Source organism: Muscardinus avellanarius (assembly GCF_963383645.1).
Source record: "Muscardinus avellanarius genome assembly, chromosome: X".
NCBI lineage: Eukaryota > Metazoa > Chordata > Mammalia > Rodentia > Gliridae > Muscardinus > Muscardinus avellanarius.
The window spans coordinates 122,898,789-122,921,495 of NC_137792.1; the positions used below are offsets into that span (position 1 = coordinate 122,898,789).

Here is a 22,707-nt window from a genome sequence, read left to right on the forward strand (position 1 = left end):
CCAATTTCCTCTGAGACTTTCAGAAATGCTAATTTTATCTGACTTCCTATTTTTTTCATTGTTGAACTTTTTATTTGCTTCAAGCTTAAGATGTTAATAGTGAGACTGGATGAAGTAAAATGGAGTATTCCAATATGCTGACTAATTTCATGTGGGGAGATAAAACTACAACAAAGAAATCTTCCAAATTTTAGTATTTCTCTGTTGACCTATATGATTACACATGTCAGGAATGGACTGTCAATTTCTAAAAGAATCACTTATGGGAAATGATAGAACAGTAGAGTTCTACTATTGGTAAGAAAAGGTTTTTTTTTTAAGAAATGATGTCATTAAGCCTATTAGTTATCCGTGTACCGATGTATTCAGGAAGTGCTTATTTATAAAACAAATATTTCTGTGGACTATGAATACCCAGAGTAGAGAGCTGTTCTTCCTCATTTTTGCATTTCAAGGCCTTACATACAGAACATAGTCAAAAAATAACTACCAAAATAACAAGTGAGTGTACTCTAATGAATAAATGTATAGACCTTCTTGTCCTGATAGAATTACTTTATTAAATAGGTTAGGGGTAAGTACTCCTAAATCTACATGTAAATGAATAAACCATGTTCAAGATTTTATTTAATAAAACCAAAGAACTTGGAAATGATGTTTAGTACATAGCTCGTGTAGATTTTATTTTATTTTATTGGTACTGAGGAGAGAATCAGGGGCAATTTTATCTTTTTTATTTTGAAACAGTGTATTGCTAAATTGTTGATGCTGGCTTTTTTTTTCTTTCTTTTTTTTTTTTTTTTTTTTGGTGGTACTGTGGTTGCTGGATGCCCTTCTACCTCCAGGCTACACTCCCAGACCTATTTTTATATTTTTATTTGGAAACAGGGTCTCTTAAGCCAGCGCGTGGGGCTGGCTTCGAACCTGTGCATCTCCGCCTCTCAAGCACGGGGATTACAAGCGTGCGCCACTACGCCCGGCTCTGATGCTGGCTTTGAACCTGCGATTTTCCAATCTCAGCCTCCAAAGTACTTGGATTATAGGCGTGTGCTACCAAGCCTGGCTGATTACAATTCTTTTTTGAAAAATAACCATTTAATTTATTTTTTATTGGTGCATATAGTCATACATCTTAATGGAGTATAAGATGGTCGAGGCATACATGCATGCATCACTCAATTAGCCCTTTCCGTGTTCCCACCCCAGTCCCTCCTCAGGCCCTCCTTGTCATGTTTGGCTTAGTGATTGACTTGATATATTTGTAAATGTACATCGTGTGCAGTAGGAAATTGCCCTCTTTCTCCATCCCCTTTAGTTGGGTCACCTTATTTTCTCATCTCTAGTTTCTCCTTTTACATCTAGAATTTCCCCTATGAACCATTTTCTCACTAGCTTCCGCATATTTAAATTGTTTAACTTTGTAGACTTAGTGTTCTATAAGTCATTGAATGTACCTTTTCAACCTTATCACGAGAATTCTGGTAAAAATACTATATATTTAAAAAATAATCTATTCAATTTCATTGTCCCAAATAACTATACTCAGTTTAATTCATTCATGTGGCAGAAAGAAAAAGTGAAACGTGTACCCCGTGCATGGCCAAAAGATGGTATCTCTTAAAAGTTCCAAACAATGCTTCATTGCTCAGTTATTTCAAACTTAATAAAGAAATAGAATATTTGAATAGAATACAATATAATAACATTTATTTAGTAATTTAATATAACATCATCGTAGGTAATAGAATGATTAAAAGAAATATTTAAATAAAACTCTTTTACTTCTTAGGTCAATATTTTCATTTTCATTTACCTCATCATTCTTTCTTCATCCACCATTATCTCCAGGTACTCAAATCTACGTTCTCAATGATGTGGGTCTCTACCGCCCAGATCCTGCAAGTCTCCTACCTACTCCCAGTGTCTTTCAGTCCTTCAAGTCTTTCATTCATTGAAGTCATTCTCACTTACATTCCTTTGAGTGTCTTCATCTCTTCCAATGCTCTACTCAATCAGTTACTCTCACTTAAATTCCTACTATCCTCGTCCTGCCTAGATTCAATCACACCTTATGCCCTTAGTGGCCCCGATGTTCAGAATCGCTCACTGCCTCCCAGTTATCCGTTGCTTCTTCTTAGTAACCCCCACTCTTTCCAAAGTTCCTCCTCGGTAGCTTCTATTTTCTTTGCTCCTCTCACTTTGCTCCAGTGCATCACAGATATTTGTAAGTTATTCCAACCCCATACAAGTAGTTGTATCATAATTCATCACGTTATTACTGTATTGAGAAACAGCTTGCATTTACAAACTTGCCATTATTAAAGGAATTGTAGCTTAATCATTGACAGGCTGATTTATTTTATTCTTCATTGCTTTTTAATAAGTGCAAGAGAGCAAGATGGTAGAAGGGAATGGCAAAACATCAGAAGCCATAGTTTGTTTTCTTAATAGTGGTTCAAATTAATATGGCAAAGCCAAATAAATCCAAGGTGAAAATTTTTATACAAACCATGCAGTTCATTCAGTTCAAAATAATCTACAGTGAACTTTTTTAGGAATAAGGAGTACGAATAGATGAGTAAAGGGATGTCCTATTTGAATGCACCTGGCACATAGTAGCTATTAATGAGATTTTTTCCAAATTACAGTTAAATAGAAAAATCTTTGCCCCAAAACTTTGCTGACTGCCTTCATCATAATTATCTTATTTTAACTACAAGTCCCTTATGCATTTCTATTTAACATTATAGTTGCTCTTAGGCTTATACTGAGATTCCTCATGCAACACTAATCTGGAAAATGTCTTAAAGAGGAGATGAGTTTTGAATTTTCTTGAAGCAGATGATGACTTTGAATGATCCATCAAGACATGGAAAAAGTTATGGCTACAAAGTAGGATTAGGTTTGACTGATGGATTACAAACTGAAGCGATAGACATATATTGGAATCAACTAATTAAGGAACTTAAACGCCAGGTCTCAAAGTTTAAGAGTTTATAGATTTGAATAGGTATCAAATGTCTTTTTATTTTAAATTTTTGTTGTTGTTTAGTTTTGATTATTGTATATAGCAGTTTACAAAATGATATTTCCCAACACTGTAAAGAACTAAAAGGACTGGTTGGATAGATGATATATTTCTAATTTAGAAAAAAAAGAGTTTTAGAAACTATCCTTATGTCAAATCTGACTCACTTTAATAGTTCCTCTTGAAAGTTAGCAGTAGTAATTAGTGGAAAAATTTAAAGGCGTGATGGTGTAGTGTCAGCTATAGCAGCTTTTAATTATATATTTTTATTGTAAAGTGATCAACTTTAGAGAAATTGAATTGTTATTATTTTTGGTACAAGATCATGATGGCATAGTTCATATTTTAGTTATATACTATCTAAAGATCACTTTAAGAGATGTATTTGTTTTAATATTTTCAACTTAGTGCTGAATTATACAGCTATAAGATGTATTATAGTTAGTCAATTAAAGTAACTCATTATTTTCTCTTTTTTTATGTGCGGTACTAGAGATTGAACCCAGTGGCATCCTATCTTTGAGATACACCTCAGCTCTTTTTATTTTAAAACAAGGACTTGCTAAATTGCTGAAGCTGTCTTTGAACCTATGATCCTCCTGCCTCAGTCTCCCAAGTACTGGGATTGGAGGATGTGCCACCTTGCCCATCTACTTCCCTTACTTGTACTTGAATATTCTAAGTGTCAATTAAAATCATCTGAGTAAATATATATATTCTGAATTTCATGAAAATAATTAATTGGTCAACATAAGCATTTGGAAAACAATTATAATATCTAAGTATAAATATTATAAACATATGTCTTTCTTGAAAATATAATCAAAAGTTATAAAAATATCAGAAGAAATTTCATTACCAAATCATTTTAAGAAATACCTTGAAAATGGAAAGTAATCATGCAATAAGATTTTCGTTGTGTGTGTGTGTGGTGTGTGTGTGTTTTACTAGAAATTAAACCTAGGTGAACTCTACCTCTGAGCTATATTCTCCAGCCTTTTTTTTTTAATTTGATATATGGTCTTGCTAAAGTCCCCAGGCTGAACTCAAACCTGTGATTTTCTTGCTTCAGCCTGCCAAGTATTGGGATTACAGGGCTATGATACCATACCTAGCAGCAACGTTTTTATTCTAAATTATATTAAAAACAATTTGTTGCCAAGCAAGAAATAATTATAAAGTTATTCCCTACTAAAAAGGGCATATTTAAAAATCATGAAAATAATTTTAAATGAATTCAATTTTTATTAAATTTGCTTTTAAGGACCAGATAGTCTGGCTTTACATGTAGAAGTGTGATGCAAACCCTTTTAACATTGTAGTATTGCTCATAATTGAGATCCATTATGCAAATGGGTGTAGATTTATAGTTAAAGTTTATTTCAGTCTTGGAATGCTGGAAGAAGAAAGGGTCTTAGAAATGAACTCCAACCTTGCTCACCTTTAGGGAGGTCAGTGAGCGACAGAATAGTTACATGACTTGTCCAAGGCCATAGGAACTTTAAGGTGTACTTAATACTGGAATTCGAGCCCAATTATTTTTCCATTGAATTAATTTTTTCTTTGTGAGTGCAAGATATATGAACACTTTTATTATTTCAGCTTAATAATGACAACAAAAATTACGATACTTAAAACCGTTGTTCCAGGAACTCTTCTAAGTGCTTTACATGTATTAAATCATTTAGCCTTCACAGTAATACTATGAGGTAGATACTATTATTATCTTCCTTTTATGCAGAGAAACAAATAATTTAGATAACTTGCTTAAAATCTCACAGCTGGTGGGTAACAGATTAAAAGCCAGGCAATTTAACTGGACACAGTGGTCTATGACAGTAATTCTGGTACTTGGGAAAAATATACCATAACTGTCAATATAGTACATAAAACATATTCTTAAAAATTTAGGCTTTTGAATAAACCAGATCATAAAATAATGAGCATTCCAAATTTCTATAAATTGCTTCTGTTGTTTCTTGGATTCTTTGTCAGTCCTTTTGGTAACACATTATTGGGGGAAAATGAGTATATTGGGGAAAAATAAGGTACATCACAGGCCAGCATGATGTACCTTAGCAAGATTTTGTTTCAAAATAAAGGACTAGAGTATAGCTGAGAAATAGAATGTCTCTGGGCTCAATTAAAAAAAATAAATAGGTCTGGGGCTTGGCTCAGGGGTAGAACGCCTGGGTTCAATTCTCCGCCTCTAAAATGGTGACTTCATTTTTTCTTCTTTAATCTTTTTATTTTATTTTTATTGGTCCATTGTAGTCATCCATCTTAATGGGGTACATGATGGTAGAGGCATACATGCATACATTACCCAATTAGGCCTTCCCCAGTTTCCACCCTATTCCCCCCCTCCTCCTTCTCATGTTTGGCTTACTGATTGACTTTGATACGGTTGTGAATGTACATCATGTACATTAGGGAATTTCCCTCTTCCTCCACCCATCTTTCTCAGGTGGCCTTATTTTCTCATCTCTAGTTTCTCTTTTTTCATCTAGAGTTCCTCCTATAACCCATTTTTTCCCTAGTTTCCACATATTAGGGAGAGCATCTGATTTCTTATTTTTTGTGACTGACTAATCTCACATAGCATGTTCTCCAGTTTCATACATTTCCCTGTAAATTACATAATTTTGTTTTTCTCTATGACTGAGTAAAATTCCATGTGGACAAGGATGTGGAGAAGTGGAAACTCTAATACATTGTTGGTGGTATTACAAATTAGTATATCCACTTTGGAAAACAGTATGGAGGATCCTCAGAAGAATGGGAAAGAACTTACTATATGATCCAGCAAAACCACTTCTGGATATCTACTCAAAAGAATGGAAACCAAACTACCAAACTAATGTATGCATATCTATGTTCTTAGCTGCACAATTCACAATTGCAAAACTATGGAACCAGCCAAGATGTTCATCAACAGATGAATGGATGTTTTAATCTTTTGAAACCAATGCTAAATCAAATTTTGAGAAGATAAATTAAAGCATTTTGCAAACTTTCTTAAATAATATAGGTTCTAACTATGTTTCTCATTAGCAGGCAATAGCTAAAGATATAAAAAATCAATGATTACAAGTGCCTAAATAAAAAAAAAATTTGGTCTGTATATATTGTTCACTTGAAAATTTCCGGGGATTTAATATGGTGAAAGTATTGCATTGTGTGAATGACACAATGTGAGAATAACCATTACCATACCACTTGCATTTTATGACATTCAATTACCAGTTTTCTTTTAAATTACATGTCTGTGCATATAAAAGGTGCACACAGTCAAATACAGAGATACAAAGATGAAAACAAAACATCTCATGAATATTCCACATTTAGGATTTGGCTAGTGTTAATTAGTTCAAGAGCAAAGAGTAATACTGTATGCGGCTCTGTAGAAGCTGAACTTTAATATTCTTGATTTCTTACTTATACTCGTAAAGGCACTTTGAGATTTGTTCCTATTTCTCGCTGAACAAAACTACACTGTATGTATGTATATACCATATTTTGTCTATCCATTCATCTGTTGATGGACACCTGGGTTTATTTTATACTTTGTCTATTGTGAATTGTACTGCTATAAAAGTGGGTAGTCATGTATCCCTAAAATATTTTGATTTTAGTTTTTCTTAGAAAAGATAACACAGAAGTGATATAACTAGGTCTTATGGTGGTTGAATTCCTAGTTTTTTGAGGAAACTCCAAATTCATTTCTATAGTGGTTGTACTAATTTAAGTTTTACCGTCAATGTAACAGACTTCTTTTTTAGTCATATCTGGCCAACATTTGTTAGTTTCTATTCTTGCTAGTTGCCATTTTACCTGGAGTTAAGTGTAATTTCAATGTAGTTTTGATTTCCATTTCTCTGGGGTTTGTGGTTATCCTAAAGTGAGAAACATGATAAAAAGAAAAAAAAAAACTATAAGTAAAAGGAACAAAATCATAGGTTGAAAAGATGGAGGATCTGGGAACTAATTTAAATATTTTGTGTACTGATAATGAACTATTTTCCAAGGAACAACTTAATATAATTTCTAATAAAATAACTGTCAATATAGTACATAAAACATATTCTTAGAAAAATTTAGGCTTTTGAATAAACCAGAAATCATAAAATAATGAGCATTCCAAATTTCTGTAGATTGCTTCTGTTGTTTCTTGGATTCTTTGTCTGTCGCGTCCCTCGACCAGCGATTAAGACGCAACACGAAGCTCTTCTTGCAAGCCGTTTATTCAGGATACAAGTCGAAGAAAAATGGCGAAGATCTGCCTCGCGCAGGGCATTATAAACATTAACTCTCCCAATCACTTCTTGCCACATCTCACTCACTCACTGGCTCACGCTCGTCAGGTCACCACAACGTCATGTGTTACGTAACCCTAGCCTCCAAATATGGAGTTGCTTCCCGCACAGCCATGTGCCAATCAAGCTCAGAGGCAGGAAGCCGGCGCCATCTTTTAATGGCGGCTCACCACATTTGTCAGTCCTTTGGGTAACACATTATTGGGGAAAAATGAGTCCAAAACAAAATATTTGGAGAGCCAAAGCACCATTTCATAAGCACATGTGTATTTGTCATAGTGTACTACACAGTACTTCAAATTAAATATCAAGTTTTAATAATTTTGGTGTATATTTGAAATTAATTTGCTTTTCAAATAGAGAATTTTTATATAAACTATAGACATGAAATAATTTCAATTTTGATACGGAAGAAGGACTTTTATACCCCATTGCTTTTCTTGCTGTAGTACTAAGGACTGAACCCAGGGGTGCGCTACCTCTGAGCTACACCCACAACCATTTTATTTTTTTTAATTTTGAAATAGGGTCTTGCTAAGTTACTGTGCTAACCTCGAACCTTTAATCTTCCAGTCTTAGTCTCCAAAGTATTGAGATTATAGGAAGTTACCACCATGACCAGTTGCCAAACTGCCATTTTGGAAGAAATGAATCAAGAAATTTTATGTAGGTTTTTACTTGTAGTAAAAAGATTATTCTTGAAAAACATCCAGTTTTTACTGCCCATCTTTGCTCACTTTCAAATACACTAAAATATTTAAGCAGAACTCAACAGACTTTCACTAAATTTAGGATACTTCAAGTTTAGCAAGGTGTTTTTGAATAACCTAATTGAAACTTGAATTATTAGTATTGTACTTTTATATGAAATTAAAATCTGAGAGCTCCTTTCCCTAACACTTGAATTCTTTGATTCTATCAGATCAATACAATTCTATCATTTTACTCTTAAGTAATAAATGCAAAGTCCATTGCTTTCTTTTTTTCTCTTTTTCAAGCATTTACCTTTATCCATGGGGATCATTTAGCCAGGAAATTTGTACCTTTGTACCCTTTTTTTTTTATACTGCAGGTTGAACCCAGGGCCATTCTACCTCTGAGCTATAATCCCAACCATTTTTAATTTTTTTTAAAAAATTTTGAAAGAGGGTCTTGTTAAGTATCCGAGGTTCTCACTCTGTTGCTGAGGTCGGGCTGGAATCTATGGTTCTCCTTTTTCAATTTCCCAAATACTAAAATTAAAGACACACACTACCATGCTTGGCAACTTGTACCTTCTTAAAGCATGATCATCTAGATGATTTATAATGTACACAATGACTGATTTATAGAATGTTTATACTTAAGATATGATTATTGTCTTCAGATATTCATACATATCACATAATTGTTAGTAAATTTTAAATAACCAATTTGAAATCACTTAAAGCAATTAAAAGCTGTAACAAATATAAATTATCTTTTGAACTTTGGTGAACTTTATTTATTTATTTATTTATTTATTTATTTATTTATTTATTGTGGTACTGGGGTTCCTGGAAACCCTTCTACCTCTGGGCTACACTCCCAGACCTATTTTTATATTGTTGTTTGGAACCAGGGTCTGTTAAGCCAGCAAGGCTGGCTTCAAACCTGCGCCATCCTTTTGTCTCTGCCTCCCAAGTGAAGGGATTACAAGCGTGTGCCACCACACCCAGATTTTTTTTTTTTTTGTAGTGCTGGTGATTGTTTTTTATTTTTTGTGGTTGTTGTTTTTTTTGTGGTACTGGGGATGGAACCCAGGGGCTTTCTACCTCCGGGCTACACTCCCAGACTTATATTTTATTTAGAGACAGGGTCTCTTAAGCCAGCTGAGGCTGGCTTCAAACCTGTGCAATCCTCCTGTCTCAGCCTCCCAAATGCGGGGATTACAAGTATGTGCCACCATGCCTGGCATCTGGCACATTTTTTTACAATATTATTAAAATAAAATAGATATTGAAAGAATTATCTTTAAATTTACCCCTATAGTATACAAGGATGTTAAATAATAGATAAGATTTATAGTGTTGCCAAACCGGATATGTGTCTTGTTTGATTAATCTTGAAAACTATATTTCAAGTGCTACCTAAATCACATATTCAAAACCCAGAAAAATTAATATTGAAGAGTGATCTTTATAAATTATCTCTTCAGCAATGTATGAGCATTGATTATTTACAGATTTTGAAACATTCTTAGAGAACATTCAAGTAAGTATTATGAAGTGTTAGGATGAATCAACAAAATAATCATGATAGAAAAAGCGGCATCACTGATGGATCCACTTATTGGACACATACAAAAAAGTTAAAATAGCCCTTTTTGCAATGGCATTTAATGAAAATACCGTTTGTATCATAGTACCTTCATAACTCTTTTAATTGGACATCTCAAGTTTCAGAACACCTTGGTAAGAGTCACATCAGTTAGGGTAGCTAATGCACCTACCCCATCTTTGCTTGCTGTGGTCAGTCACTTTGAAAGAATTGGGCTAATCAGTTGCTCCAGTTTGTCTTTCTACCAATGTGACCACATTTCTTTTTTTCGATCTACCTTTATTTGTAAATTTTTATTATACATCATAGTTAATTTCAAAGTGATACAAACATACATGTACATACATACATGTACACTGCAATTGGTGTTTTTCCCTCTGAAACGCAAACTGCGATCCCTTCTTCTTTATAGCTGAGTAGAATTCCATTTAACGTATGTAAAACATTTTCTTTATAGAATCACTTGTTGACAGATACCTATATTGACACATAACTATTACTGTGAATTGTGCTGCTTATAAATGAGGCTATGCATGCATCACTATAATATTCTGACTTTAATTCTTTTAGAAATATACGGAGAAGTGGTATAGCTGGGTCAAATGGTGATTCCATAATTACTCTTTTGAGTAACGTCAATACTGCTCTTGAAAGTGGTTGTACTAATTTATGGTCCTAACAACAATATCTAAGAATCCATATTTCCCCACATCCTCAGCAGCATTTAATATTATTTGGGTACTTTTCTTATGATGTTCTAGTTTCTTTCCTGTTAACCTTGAGAACTACCCTATTGTTTACCAAGAATGGGAAAAATTACCTGAGCATGAGAAAAAAAAAAAAAACAGAAGTGATTATATTTTACATCATGAAAATGGTGTTTTTCTTTTTTACCCCTTGAGACATTAAAATATTTATTATGATGGGTTTCAAGAGGAGTTTGGATAATGGGCAGCATATAGATATATCTTATTTTCACGTAATACTTATATTTGTGCTATTTTAACTTGTTATTGTAGCATATAAACCACTCACGTAGAATCAATTCAAATATGCCATAAGTAAAATCAGCACTGTAATTAAGGAAAATATAAAATATACCAAGAACATCAAGGAAATTGTGCCTTAAAACATGCCATTTAAATGGTCAAGTATGAGTTGGACATGGTAGCATATACTTTTATTTCTTCTTTTGCTATTTCTGGCTTTCAGGATTCTGTTCCTCTATTTCCTACTCAGCTACTACATATTGCCAAAAAGGGTCATTAATAAAATAGCAAAATCACTACTAGAACTTGTAGGAGTTGTTAATTTTCTGTATCTATTTTCAATTTCCAAACTCACCTTAGTCTATAGTAAGACTCATTTGTGAGGGAAGTGGAAGGAAAAAATCTGTATATCTTATCTTTTTTTAAGAAGAGAAGGAAAAATTAGACCCAAGAAAAGGTATGTAAGTGGGCATATTCTCCCTAAATATCTTAGTTACATTTATCATGCTTCCATAAAACTAAACAGTGAATATCTCCATATTTAGTAGCTAAATTTCTGTACTGGTCATTCTAAGAATCAAACTCAGCATTTTCAAGGAAATCTGATTTAATGGCAAAAATAAAAATAAAATTTCTAGTGGTAAATAGAAAAGTTGGGATCAAAATCTGAAAATTGATTATTTAAGTATGCATTTTCACATCCCAGTAGAAACAGGATTGACTTAATTATGTGGTTATTGAACACTTAAGGATATGCTGTGATATTTACATTATCAAATATAATATCTAAGAGGACAGGTATTATATGTTTGACTCCACTGATAGTCTCTTAGTGCCTACAATAGTGTTTGGCATAGAATAATTGATTACTAAATATTTGTTGGAAGACTTCATGAATTCAAATCACTTGAGACTAATTACTAAGTAGAGAATAAATGTCTTTTAGGTTAGTCAGATGTGTATCTACATCGGCTTCAGAAATTATATATTCCTCCAATGTTTTATCTTGATTTTTAAAACCTCTGTATGAATTTCAAGTGATGAAATACATTTTAAAACTTTTTTTTAAAATTTGATGATGGTATTCAAGGTAGAGTAGAACAGATATAGAACGGACTGGGAAAAGGGGACTTCTCAGAATTAGGTCACTGTCTTAATTCTATTTTTGTGTAGATGTATTGCAACATGCATACAGTGTTTTTAAAAATAGTCTGTAGTATTCTTCTGCCAGTTGTAATGATATGTTAATACCTATGGGTAAGATAACAATAGAGTGGTAGTTTTAATTCTGTCACTGCCCAGTTTTTAATTTTACTTATGTTTGCATGGTATTTATAAATTCACACACAGACACTCAAATTTTTTAGATGCCCTATATTCATAGAGTATAGGAAAACACGTTTGCATGTTAACTCATAGTATTAATGGGGTATTTAAAAATGCTATACTCACAATAGAATGCAAGACTACTAATTCACAAGAGACCAAATCTGGAGCAGGTTTCTATATTATGTAGTCCCTGTGCTCATCACTGAGCCAATGATGCTAAAAATATAATATAGACAACAATCTTTTTGTTGTTTACCAGGATAAAGAATGTCTTCGTTAGTGTTTATCACCATTATATTTTGTTTGATAAATTACATCAGGTGATCAACACAGGAAGCTGGTCAAACCCATAATAAGTATTTTTCAAATTCAGTGATCAGAATTTATAAAATGAGAAGTTTGAAGTTTATTTAGTTCAGCTCTTATTTCTCTTCATGAACTAAGTTATCTCAATTGTTGCAACATATGCATTTATTCCATTACTGATTGCAGATAGGAAGATTTATTCTTTCCATTTTTGTTGTTCAACATTTGCATATGCATATTTTTAAAATGCAGATGTTTAGCTATCCACAATTTACTATAATACACTGGTATAATCAGATCACAATATCCATAGCAAGTTATTTATATCATAAGTCCTCCTGTTTTTAAAACCATTACTAAAACTTTGTTAATGTTATTGATTACCAATGAATACTGAAAACTTCCTTAATTAGATACCTACATACATTAATACTCTTCTGTAATGGGATTTTAAGTGACCATCTGTCCACTGATCTTTCAGAATTTCTGAGAGCCTTCAAGGCTTCATTAATTCTTCTTTAGTTAAGAAAATATAACATTTGTTAGGGCTTAGTGCAGTGTGACACAAATATTATTTTGTGTTTACATATTATCTACCAAAAACACCCAAGAGCACACTAGAATGCTTTGTGATACTAAAGATTAAAATATGTTTTATATCTTAAATTGATACTATGTCATGTAAATAAAATTAAAATAGGATTTGAGAAATAAGAAAGGAAACCGAAGAAAAAGTTGGCAGTTATAAAGGAATCAAAACTATGGCATTTCATCAGAAGAATATGTGAATAAATAATTGGAAAGAATTCAATGAGTGAAAAATAATAAGTTAGGTATAAAAAACAATCATAGATACTGTTTTTTGATGCGCCTTTCACTCAGCAAAATGTTTGCCAATGCTTTATCTTTTAAAAACATGTATTCATTTTAACTGATAAAAACTAATTTTGCATGTTTATGGACATAGTATGAAGTTTTGATCAATGTTAGATAAATAAAAAGATTCAGTCAAGCTGATGGATATATCTGTCATGTCCCTAACATTTTTTGTGTGGTGAGAATGTTAAACTACTCTCTTAGCAATTTTGAAATATACAAAACAATGCTTTTCTTATTTTTAAACCCTAGTCAAGCTGTTCTTTATAGTTGGCCAATTTCTATGTCAGCTGTGGATGAGAAATTTCATTTTCATATGGGCTATTTTCTGCAACCTAAAAACATGAATTCCCAGAGTTGGGATATCTTCTAGTTAGTTCTCCCATTGAGCTCTTAGAAGTCGTCTACCAAATCTATAGATCTAAACTCAACGTGTAGAGTGAAACTGATGGCCCAGCTTCTGTGTCATATTAGTACCTCTAAATGTATGGGATTCACTATCCCCTGATGAATCTTTCCCCAGAATGCTGTAATAAGCAGATTTTTATTTTGAGCTGAAAGTTGCTTCCCTGAAATTCATACCTGTTCTTGCTTTGCTCATCTAATGAAATAAAGCTTGAATTTATTTTTATATGAGAGATGTTTCCATGTTTATACATTAGTCATGTCAGCTTCTTTTCTCTCCCAGAGGGATTTTATCCTTGAAATTGAAACCTCCTGAATCCTTTTCATGGCATCATTTTGCCTATTTTTTTCCAGATCAACTTTTACATTTCAGTGTCCATAACTGAAGATGAAGATATAGATACTGTATAAAATTTTCATTGCCAATAGAATAATCACACTTGAAACCCATGCTATAAAAGGAAAAATAATTCTTTATCATTGGGAAACAATATCATTTTACTTTCTTGAACTATTGAATTAAGTATTTCTATTACTTTTATTGCTTTTAACTATCTTGGCATGTTAAAAATATTATTTTCTACATGTATATTCATAATAGACACTTTATAAACACCCTGTTGTTTTTAATCACTGTAGGTATCTCCCTTCATTTATCTTTCTTTTAATATAAAATGCATAATATTTTATTAAAATTCAACATTAATTTGTGCCTATTGTGCTAATATTGTATTTAATTTAAAATTGAGCATTGAGCATTTAGTTAACATGCATGTTTATGGTTGGCTTCCTAATAATTTCTTTTTCTTCTCTTTCTCTCTCTTTCTCTCTCTCTCTCTCTCTCTCCCTCTCTCCCTCTCTCTCCCTCCCTCCCTCCCTCCCTCCCTTCCTCCCTCCCTCTCCCTCTCTCCCTCCTCTGTCTTTTTCTTAGTGCTCTGAGGGGGTGAAAAAGAAAACCATTGCAACCCTGCCTGGTATGGACTTGTTGTCCGGGACGTATATATTTGCGGTCCTGTTAGCATGCGTCGTGTTTCAGTCTGGCGCCCAGGAGAAAAACTACACCGTCCGGGAAGAAATGCCAGAAAACGTCTTGATAGGCGACTTGTTGAAAGACCTCAACTTGTCGCTCATTCCCGACAAGTCCTTAACTTCCCCTATGCAGTTCAAGCTAGTGTACAAGACAGGGGATGTACCACTTATTCGGATTGAAGAGGGTACTGGAGAAATCTTCACGACTGGAGCTCGCATCGATCGGGAGAAATTATGTGCCGGTTCAATGATGGATGCTCATTGCTTTTACGAAGTAGAGGTTGCTGTTTTGCCGGATGAAATATTTCGACTGGTTAAGATACGTTTTCTGATAGAAGATATAAATGATAATGCACCGTTATTCCCAGCAACAGTTATCAACATATCAATTCCAGAGAACTCGGCTATAAACTCTCGGTATTCTCTCCCAGCTGCCATAGATCCTGACATCGGAATAAATGGAGTTCAAAACTATCAACTAATTAAGGTGCGTTTTTAAACTACTTTGTTGAAAATATTATTTTTTATTTCATTTTATCTTTTGATACCAGGAGATCGAACCCAGGGACATACAATCTTGGATACACACATCTAGCCCTTTTAAATTTTTGAAACATTATAGTTGAATTGCGGAGACTGGCTTCATACCTGCAATCCCACTATCTCAGGCTCCCAAGTACTAGAATTATGCTTCGCTGGCAGTATCTTATTTTTAAAAATAAGCAAAAGAATATTGGTGTACTACAGATTTTGAGTAAGTCATCACCTCCGGTTATCAAAGTTTAAGCAGAGTATACTACAGAAAATTCAACAACGTATTTTTGCAAGTACATAGGATTTATGAGCGTTTTTATTGGTGCACTATATTCTCACATCATAAGGTGGATCATGTTGACAATGGCATATATTCACACAGTACTTGGTGCCCTTCTCCCGCTTCCCCTTTTCACTCTCTCCCAAACACAAAGTATCCAGGTTAACAATGTTATATTCACATGTGTACACATATTAGAATGTAGCTTTTACATTAATCAACCTCAGCCTCCTTGCTCCCCTATCCTTCCTTCCTGGTGTTGCTGAGGTTTCCCCTCAGTTATCTGGAGTCCCTCTGGTATCCCTAATACTCCCTAACTTGAGCATATTAGAGAAAACATATGTCCCTTCTCTTTCTGTGCTCAGCTAATCTCACTTAACATAATGTTCTCCAGGTCATTCCATCTTCTTGGGAATGACATTTTGTTATTTATTGCTGAGTAGAATTCCAGTGTGTGTATTTCGCATAATTTTGCAATCCAGCCATCTGTTGATGGAGACCTAAGTTGGTTCCATAGTTTGGCTATTGCAAATTGTGCTGCTATGAACATGGGTATGCATATGTTACTGTAGTTCTAAGATTTCAACCCTTTTGGAAAGATACCTAGGAGTGGTGTAGCCAGATCATATGGTGGATCTATTCCTGGTTTTCTAAGAAATCTCCGCACTGATCTCCATAATGGCTGACCTAATTTGCACTCCCACCAACAGTGTAAAAGACGTCCTCTTTCCCCACATCCTCACCAGCATTTGTTGCTATTTGACTTCTTTATGCTTGTCACTCTAATTGGGGTTACATGGTATCTCAGTGTAGTTGTGATTTGCATCGCCTGATCACTAATGATGAAGAATAACTTTTTGTGCATCTATTGGCCATTTGTATCTCTTCTTCTGTGGAGTGTCTATTCAATTCAGTTGCCCATTTCTTGACTGGGTTATTTGTTTTGCTAGTATAGAGCTCTTTGTATATTCTGGATATTAGCCCTGGATCAGAGTGGTAGCTGGTAAAGCTCTTCTCCCATTGTGTAGGCTTTCTCTTTAGACTTTTGATGGCTTCCTTTGATGAGCAGGAATTTTTAGTTTGATGCCATCCTACTTGTTAATTCTTGTTTTAATTCCCTGTACTTTGGAGGCCTTGTTGAGGAAGTTACTACCTGTGCTTATATGTTGGAGTGTTGAACCTATGCCCTCCTCTAATAACTTCAGAGTCTTTTGTCGGAATTCCAGATCTTGATCCACGTCAAGTTGATTCCTGTGTACGGTGAGAGTTAAGAATTTACTTGCCTTTTTCTATAAATGGATAGCCAGTTCTTCTAGCACCGTTTGTTGAAAAGGCTGACTTTTCTCCAGCATATGAATTTGGCCCCTTTGCCAATTGATTATAAGTGTGCGGGTTTGTTTCTGTATCTTCTATTCTATTTCATTGGCCTATGTGCCTGTTATTGTGCCAATACCATGCTGTTTTAACTAATACTGCTCTATAGTATAATTTGAAGTCAGGGATTGTGATGCCTCCTGCATGGTTCTTATTGCTGAGAATTGTTTGACTATTCTGGGTCTTTTGTTTCTCCATATGAAATGCTTGACTGATTTTTCTAGGTCATGAAGAATGTTGTTGGTATTTTGATAGGAATTGCATTGAATCTATAGATCACTTTTGGTAGAATGGCCATTTTGATGATATTTATTCTGCCTACCCATGAACACGGGAGATCTTTCCATCTTCCAAGGTTTTATTCAACTTCTTTTTTTAATGTTTTATAGTTTTCATTGTAGAGGTCTTTTACATCTTTGGTTAGGTTTATTCCTGGGTATTTTATTTGTTTTGAGATGATTGTGAATGGAATTATTTTTTTTTTTATTTCTCTCTTCGTAGATTCATTGTTGGCATATAGAAAAGCAACTGATTTCTCTGTGTTAATTTTTTTATCCTGAAACTTTGCTGAATTGGTTAATCAGCTCCAGTAGTCTTTTGTTTGAGTTCTTTGGTTGGGTCTTCTAGTTATAGGATCATGTCATCTGCAAACACAGATAATTTTAGTTCTTTTTCCTATTTGAATTCCTTTGATATCTTTCTTTTGTCTTTTTGCTGTGGCAAGAGTTTCGAGGTCTATATTGAAAAGGAGTGGGGATAGTGGTCATCCTTGTCTTGTTCTTGATTTCAGAGAGAATTCTCGAAGTTGTTTCCCATTTAATATAATGTTGGCTTTTGGTTTATTGTATATTGCTTTAATGATGTTGAGAAAAGTTCCTTCTATTCCAATTTTCTGCAGTGATTTTTAACATGAATGGGTGTTGGATTTAGGAAAATGCGTTTTCAGCATCTATTGATATGATCATGTGGTTTTTGTTCTCAGTTCTATTTGTGTGGTGAATACCATGTATTGATTTCTGTATGTTGAATCTGCCTTTTCAGGGATGAAACCAACATGGTCATGGTGTACAATTCTCTTGATATGGCCTTGAATGTGTACAGCTAGTATTTTGTTTAGAATTTTTGCATATATATTCATCAAAGATATTGGCCTGTAGTTTTCTTTTTTTTGAGGTATCTTTATTTGGTTTTGATATCAATGTGATACTGGCCTCATAGAAGGAGTTTGGAAAAATTCCATCTCTTTCAGTTTCCTTGAACAAGTTGTGAAGTATTGGGATTAGTTCTTCTCTGAATGTTTTGTAATATTCATCTGGAAACCCATCTGGGCCTGGGCTTGTCTTTGATGGCAGGATTTTTACTGCTATTTCTATTTTTTGTTAGCTATTGGTTTAGGCTTGCTATGTCTTCTTGTTCAATTTATGTAGGTGATATGTTCTTAGAAATCTATAAATTTTTTCCATGTTTTCCAGTTGATTGGAGTATAAATTTTCAAAATAGTTTCTGATAATCATTAGAATTTCCCCACTGTCTGTGGAGATGTCTCCTTTTCAATTTCTAATTTTAATTATTTGAGTTGATAATCTCATTTTTTTTAGGTTGGCCAGGGGTTTGTCAATCTTTTTAATCTTTTAAAAGAACCATCTTTTTGTTTTGTTGATAATTTATATTGTTATTTTTTCCCTATTTCATTTATTTATGCTCTGATTTTAATTATTTCCTGCCTTCTGCTGGCTTTGGAATTAGGTTATTATTGTTTTCCTATGTCCTTGAGATGTATCATTAGGCTGTTTACTTAGCAACTCTCTGTTCTTTTGTGGGCACTCAATGCTATAATTGTTCCTCTTAACACCGCCTTCAAAGTATCCCAAGATTTTTGTATGTTGTGCCTGAATTTTCATTTATTTCCAGGAATTTATTTCTCCCCTTATTTATGATCTTACTCACCCCTCATTCAATAGTGTGTTATTCAATCCATGTATTTAAATAGTTTCTTTTGGTCTCCCTGTTGTTGATTTCTGCTTTTATTCCATTGTGATCTGCAAAGGTGTATGGAATCATATTATACCTTTTGAATTTGCTGCTGCTTGCTTTGTGGCCCAGGATGTGATGTATTTTGGAGAAGATTCCATGGGCAGCTGAGTATCCTGCTGTTCCTGGTTGAAATATTCTGTATATATCTATTAGGTCCATTTAGTTTATAGTTTTCTTTAGTTCTAAAGAGGTTTTACTCATCTTTTACCTTGAAGATTGATCTAGTGGTGTGAGTGGTGTTTTGAAGTCTCTCAATATTATTGTATTTGGGTCTTTTTAAGATATGATGTCCTGAAGGATTTATTTTACAAATGTGGGTACACCCACATTTGAGGCATAAACATTTACTATTATTATATCTTCTTCCTGAATTGTTCCTTTAAGGTAAAGGAAGTGCCCTATTTTGTCTCTTCTGATGTGTTTTAGCTTAAAGTCTGTTTTATTGGATATCAGCATTGCTACCCCTGTTCATTTCTAGTCTCAATTGGCATGATATATTTTTACCATTGTTTCATTTTTAGTCTATAAATATTTTTGTATAATGAGTTTCTTGTAAGCCTCATATATCTGGATTATATTTTTAATCCACATTTTCAGTCTATGTTTTTAATTGGTGAGTTAAGTCCTTTGATGTTCAGTGATATTAAGATATGATTTTTGTTTCCTGTAAATTTTAGTTCTATAATCTGTTTGATAAATATTTTTCTTTGCTTAGTTTCCCCACTGATTCAATTAATTTCTTCTCTGTTTCTGAAATTTGCTTCTTTTTCTTTCTTTAGGATTTATTTCCTTAAGAATTTTCTCTACTGCTGGCTTAGTATTCATGAATATTTTGAGATCCTGCTTATCTTGAAACACTTTTATTTCTTCAGTAATTTTGAATAACTTTGTTGGATATAGCAGTTTGGGTTGGAAGTTATTTTCTTCCAGAGTCTGAATTACATCATACCAGACTCTTCTGGCATTCATGACTTCCGTTGTAAAATTTGGAGTGATTTTTATTGATTTTTATTGTTCGTTTGCTCTCACTCCTTTTAAGATTCTTTCCTTAGCCTCTATATTGGTCATTTTGATTATCACATGGTGTGTGGGGAGGTCTTCCTCTGATCTTGTCTTAATGGTGCTCTCTATGTCCCCAGTATATGTATTTTCAAGTCTCTTTCCATGTTTGGAAAAATTCTCTGAAATTATTTTTCTGAAGAGATAACAGATACTCTTGGTATGTTCCTTTATCCCTTCTTCATTGCCTTTTATCTATATGTTAGGACCTTTCCTATTGTCCCATAGTTATTGTGTATTTAGGTTCTGTTATTGTAATATCTTCTGTATACTCTTGACTATGGTTTAGGTTTTGAATGAACTGTCTTCTAACAGTGATATTCTCTTTTGCATTTCATCTAATCTTTCAGACTTTCTTTCTATTGCTGTCCTTTCATTATTGACTCTTTCATTTCATTCTAGGCCTCTTTCTGATTCTTTCTCAACATCTCAATTTTCTCTTTCATTTTCTGTACACATACTGTGAGGCCTTTCATCATATTCAAGATCAGAATTTGGAATTCTCCTTCTTGCATTTCTTGTAAGTCAGTATTCATGAGTTCTCTTATTTCCTCACTCTTCCTCATGTTGTCAGATTTCTCAGGTTTGTATCTCTGTTGTCTTAGCATCTTCTTTCATTTTGTGTGTGAGTCGTTGTTGATAAATGCTGTTCCATATTGCAATTGGGAGAGATGGTTCCAGCTATTTCTCACACTTTGATATTAACCTTAAAGACTCTATCTAGTATTAATCCACTGTTATTTTACCTGTATATTGTCAAAACTGAGTTGCTCTGGGGTACCTTTTACTTGCTGTTATGGTGGCATTAATGGGAATTTCTTAGTGGTGCAGAATAGGCAGTCACGGTTAAGGCCAAGATAATGCTGGCTATAACACCAGGTCAGTCGTGTACTTGGGCTCTTTGCTATGGTTCCTGTATTCTGAGTGTTAAATTTTCTTCTGCCATGGTTTCCTTTTCTGTGCTTTTGTTTATGAATATCTTCACTGCTTTTCTTTCTTGTCAGGGAGCTGCTTTCTCCATAGTTAGTTTTTGTTTCTTACAGCTACTGAGATGTGCTACGTCCCACAGTTGCCATTTTCTTCTCCCTCCAATGTGTGTTATATTCATTCTCAAACATCTATATTTCTTTTTACATGTGTTTAGATAAGGAGCTCAGCTCCATTACTACAAAGCTGTAGCTGGTTTAATAGCTTACTTTTTAATATTTCTAGTCATGACAGCCAAAAAACTTCACCAAAACAAACATTAAGAATGGTGTGGTGGTGCACACTTGTAATCCCAGCATTTGAGAGTCTGAGACCAAAGGATTGTGGTTCGGGGATAGCCTCAGTTTCTTTGTGAGGAACTCCATAACTTACTGAGACCATGTTTCAAAATAAATAATAAAAATAGGGCAGGGAGTATAGCTCAGAGGTCCAAAGCCCATGGTTCCATCCCCAGACCTGCAAAAAAAGAAAGAAAGAGAGAAAGAAAGAAAGAAGTATCTTGCCATCTGAAAAGATAAAAAATTTATCAGAACAGTGAATCTGACATTTTGAATATACTTTTGAACACATGTACTAATGATAAACATTTTCATGATGATTTCAAATTAAGGCATGATCTGTAACCTTCTGAATTAGTAAAGTAAGTAAAATTAAAATCAAGCAGATGTGATGTTAATGTTAAAATTAAGTTTGTTTCAATTATTTGAAGATATACAGTATTCATTTGCTATAAAAAGGTAAGTTCAGTAGACCTTTTTAACAAAAAGTTTCAGTTTTGGCTTGATTTGTATCAGAAGTGAAGACAAAGAGAATAATAGATGGTGATATTTGATATTCTTTGAAATATGTGTAGAAAGCTCACATTTACAATGTGAAAGGGAAAATATGTTTTAACTACCTATAAGGTATATAAAATAATAGAAAACTTAGTTTTGGATATACAAAAGTGGATAATGTACTTGACTGGTCTTAGAAAAATATATAAATTTTCAAGAATTATAAACCTTTTTATACATTGCCAAACTATGATTGATATTATGACTAATGTGAAAATATTTAAAATTACACATCAATATGATATTCTAATGTATACTATCTGAAGTTTTTGCCCTTGGGAATATATAATGTAATGAAACTGCTCAACTGATATTGATGTTATAAAGCTTACACACACACATACACACACACACACACACACACATATATGTGCTTGTGTACTGTATGTTTATAAATACCATATCTGTTAGATTTTATTGTTGTGACCAAAATACCCAACAAAAACAACTGAGAAGAGGAAGAATTTATTTTATTTTGGCTCCCAAATTTAGAGGTTTCATCCATGATCTTCTGACTCCATTTTTCTGGGCCTGGGGTATGGTAGAACATCAAAACATTAAGGTAGAAGGGTGTAGCAGAGGAAAGCTACTCAGTTCATGGCAGCAAGAACAAGGGGTAGAGGAGAAAGGGGACTGGCACAAGGCATGTCCCTAGTGATGTGCTTCCTCCAATTAGGTCCCACCTACAGTTTCCATCTTCTCCAAAGAGTCCATTCTAAGTATTAATTCATCAAATGATTGAATCCACTGATGAGGCTAAAGGCCTTGTGAGCCAATCATTTCCTAAACATTGTTGCAGTGGTGATGAAGCCTTCAAAACATGAGTCTTTGGTGGCACTTCATATTCAAGCCATACAAATACTTTTGCAAATCAAAGACTATAGATTTTTTGAGTGAGTTCAAGTGAAATACAGATATATTTGAATATATGAAGTGTAAATAGAATGGTTAGATGACTTATAAGTATACATTTTTAGGTGAGGTCCCTACAATGACATCCTCTCATGGTATAAAATGTAAAATCTAT

At 33.7% G+C, this 22,707-nt stretch overlaps 1 protein-coding gene across 7 annotated transcripts in view; it reads left to right on the forward strand.

Annotated features, from left to right (window-relative positions):
• Nucleotides 1–14,523: 14,523 nt before the first annotated feature.
• The window catches only part of PCDH11X (protocadherin 11 X-linked), a gene marked incomplete at both ends in the record, with an annotated part of 600,787 nt that continues 592,603 nt past the window's right edge, over nt 14,524–22,707 (forward strand). For 6 of the 7 annotated variants that reach the window (XM_080719417.1, XM_080719418.1, XM_080719419.1 and 3 more), the window contains one exon: nt 14,524–15,063. In XM_080719417.1, the coding sequence (XP_080575543.1) occupies nt 14,524–15,063 (540 nt within the window). The remainder of the gene's footprint in view (nt 15,064–22,707) is intronic. The other variant, XM_080719423.1, reaches the window with a different exon arrangement.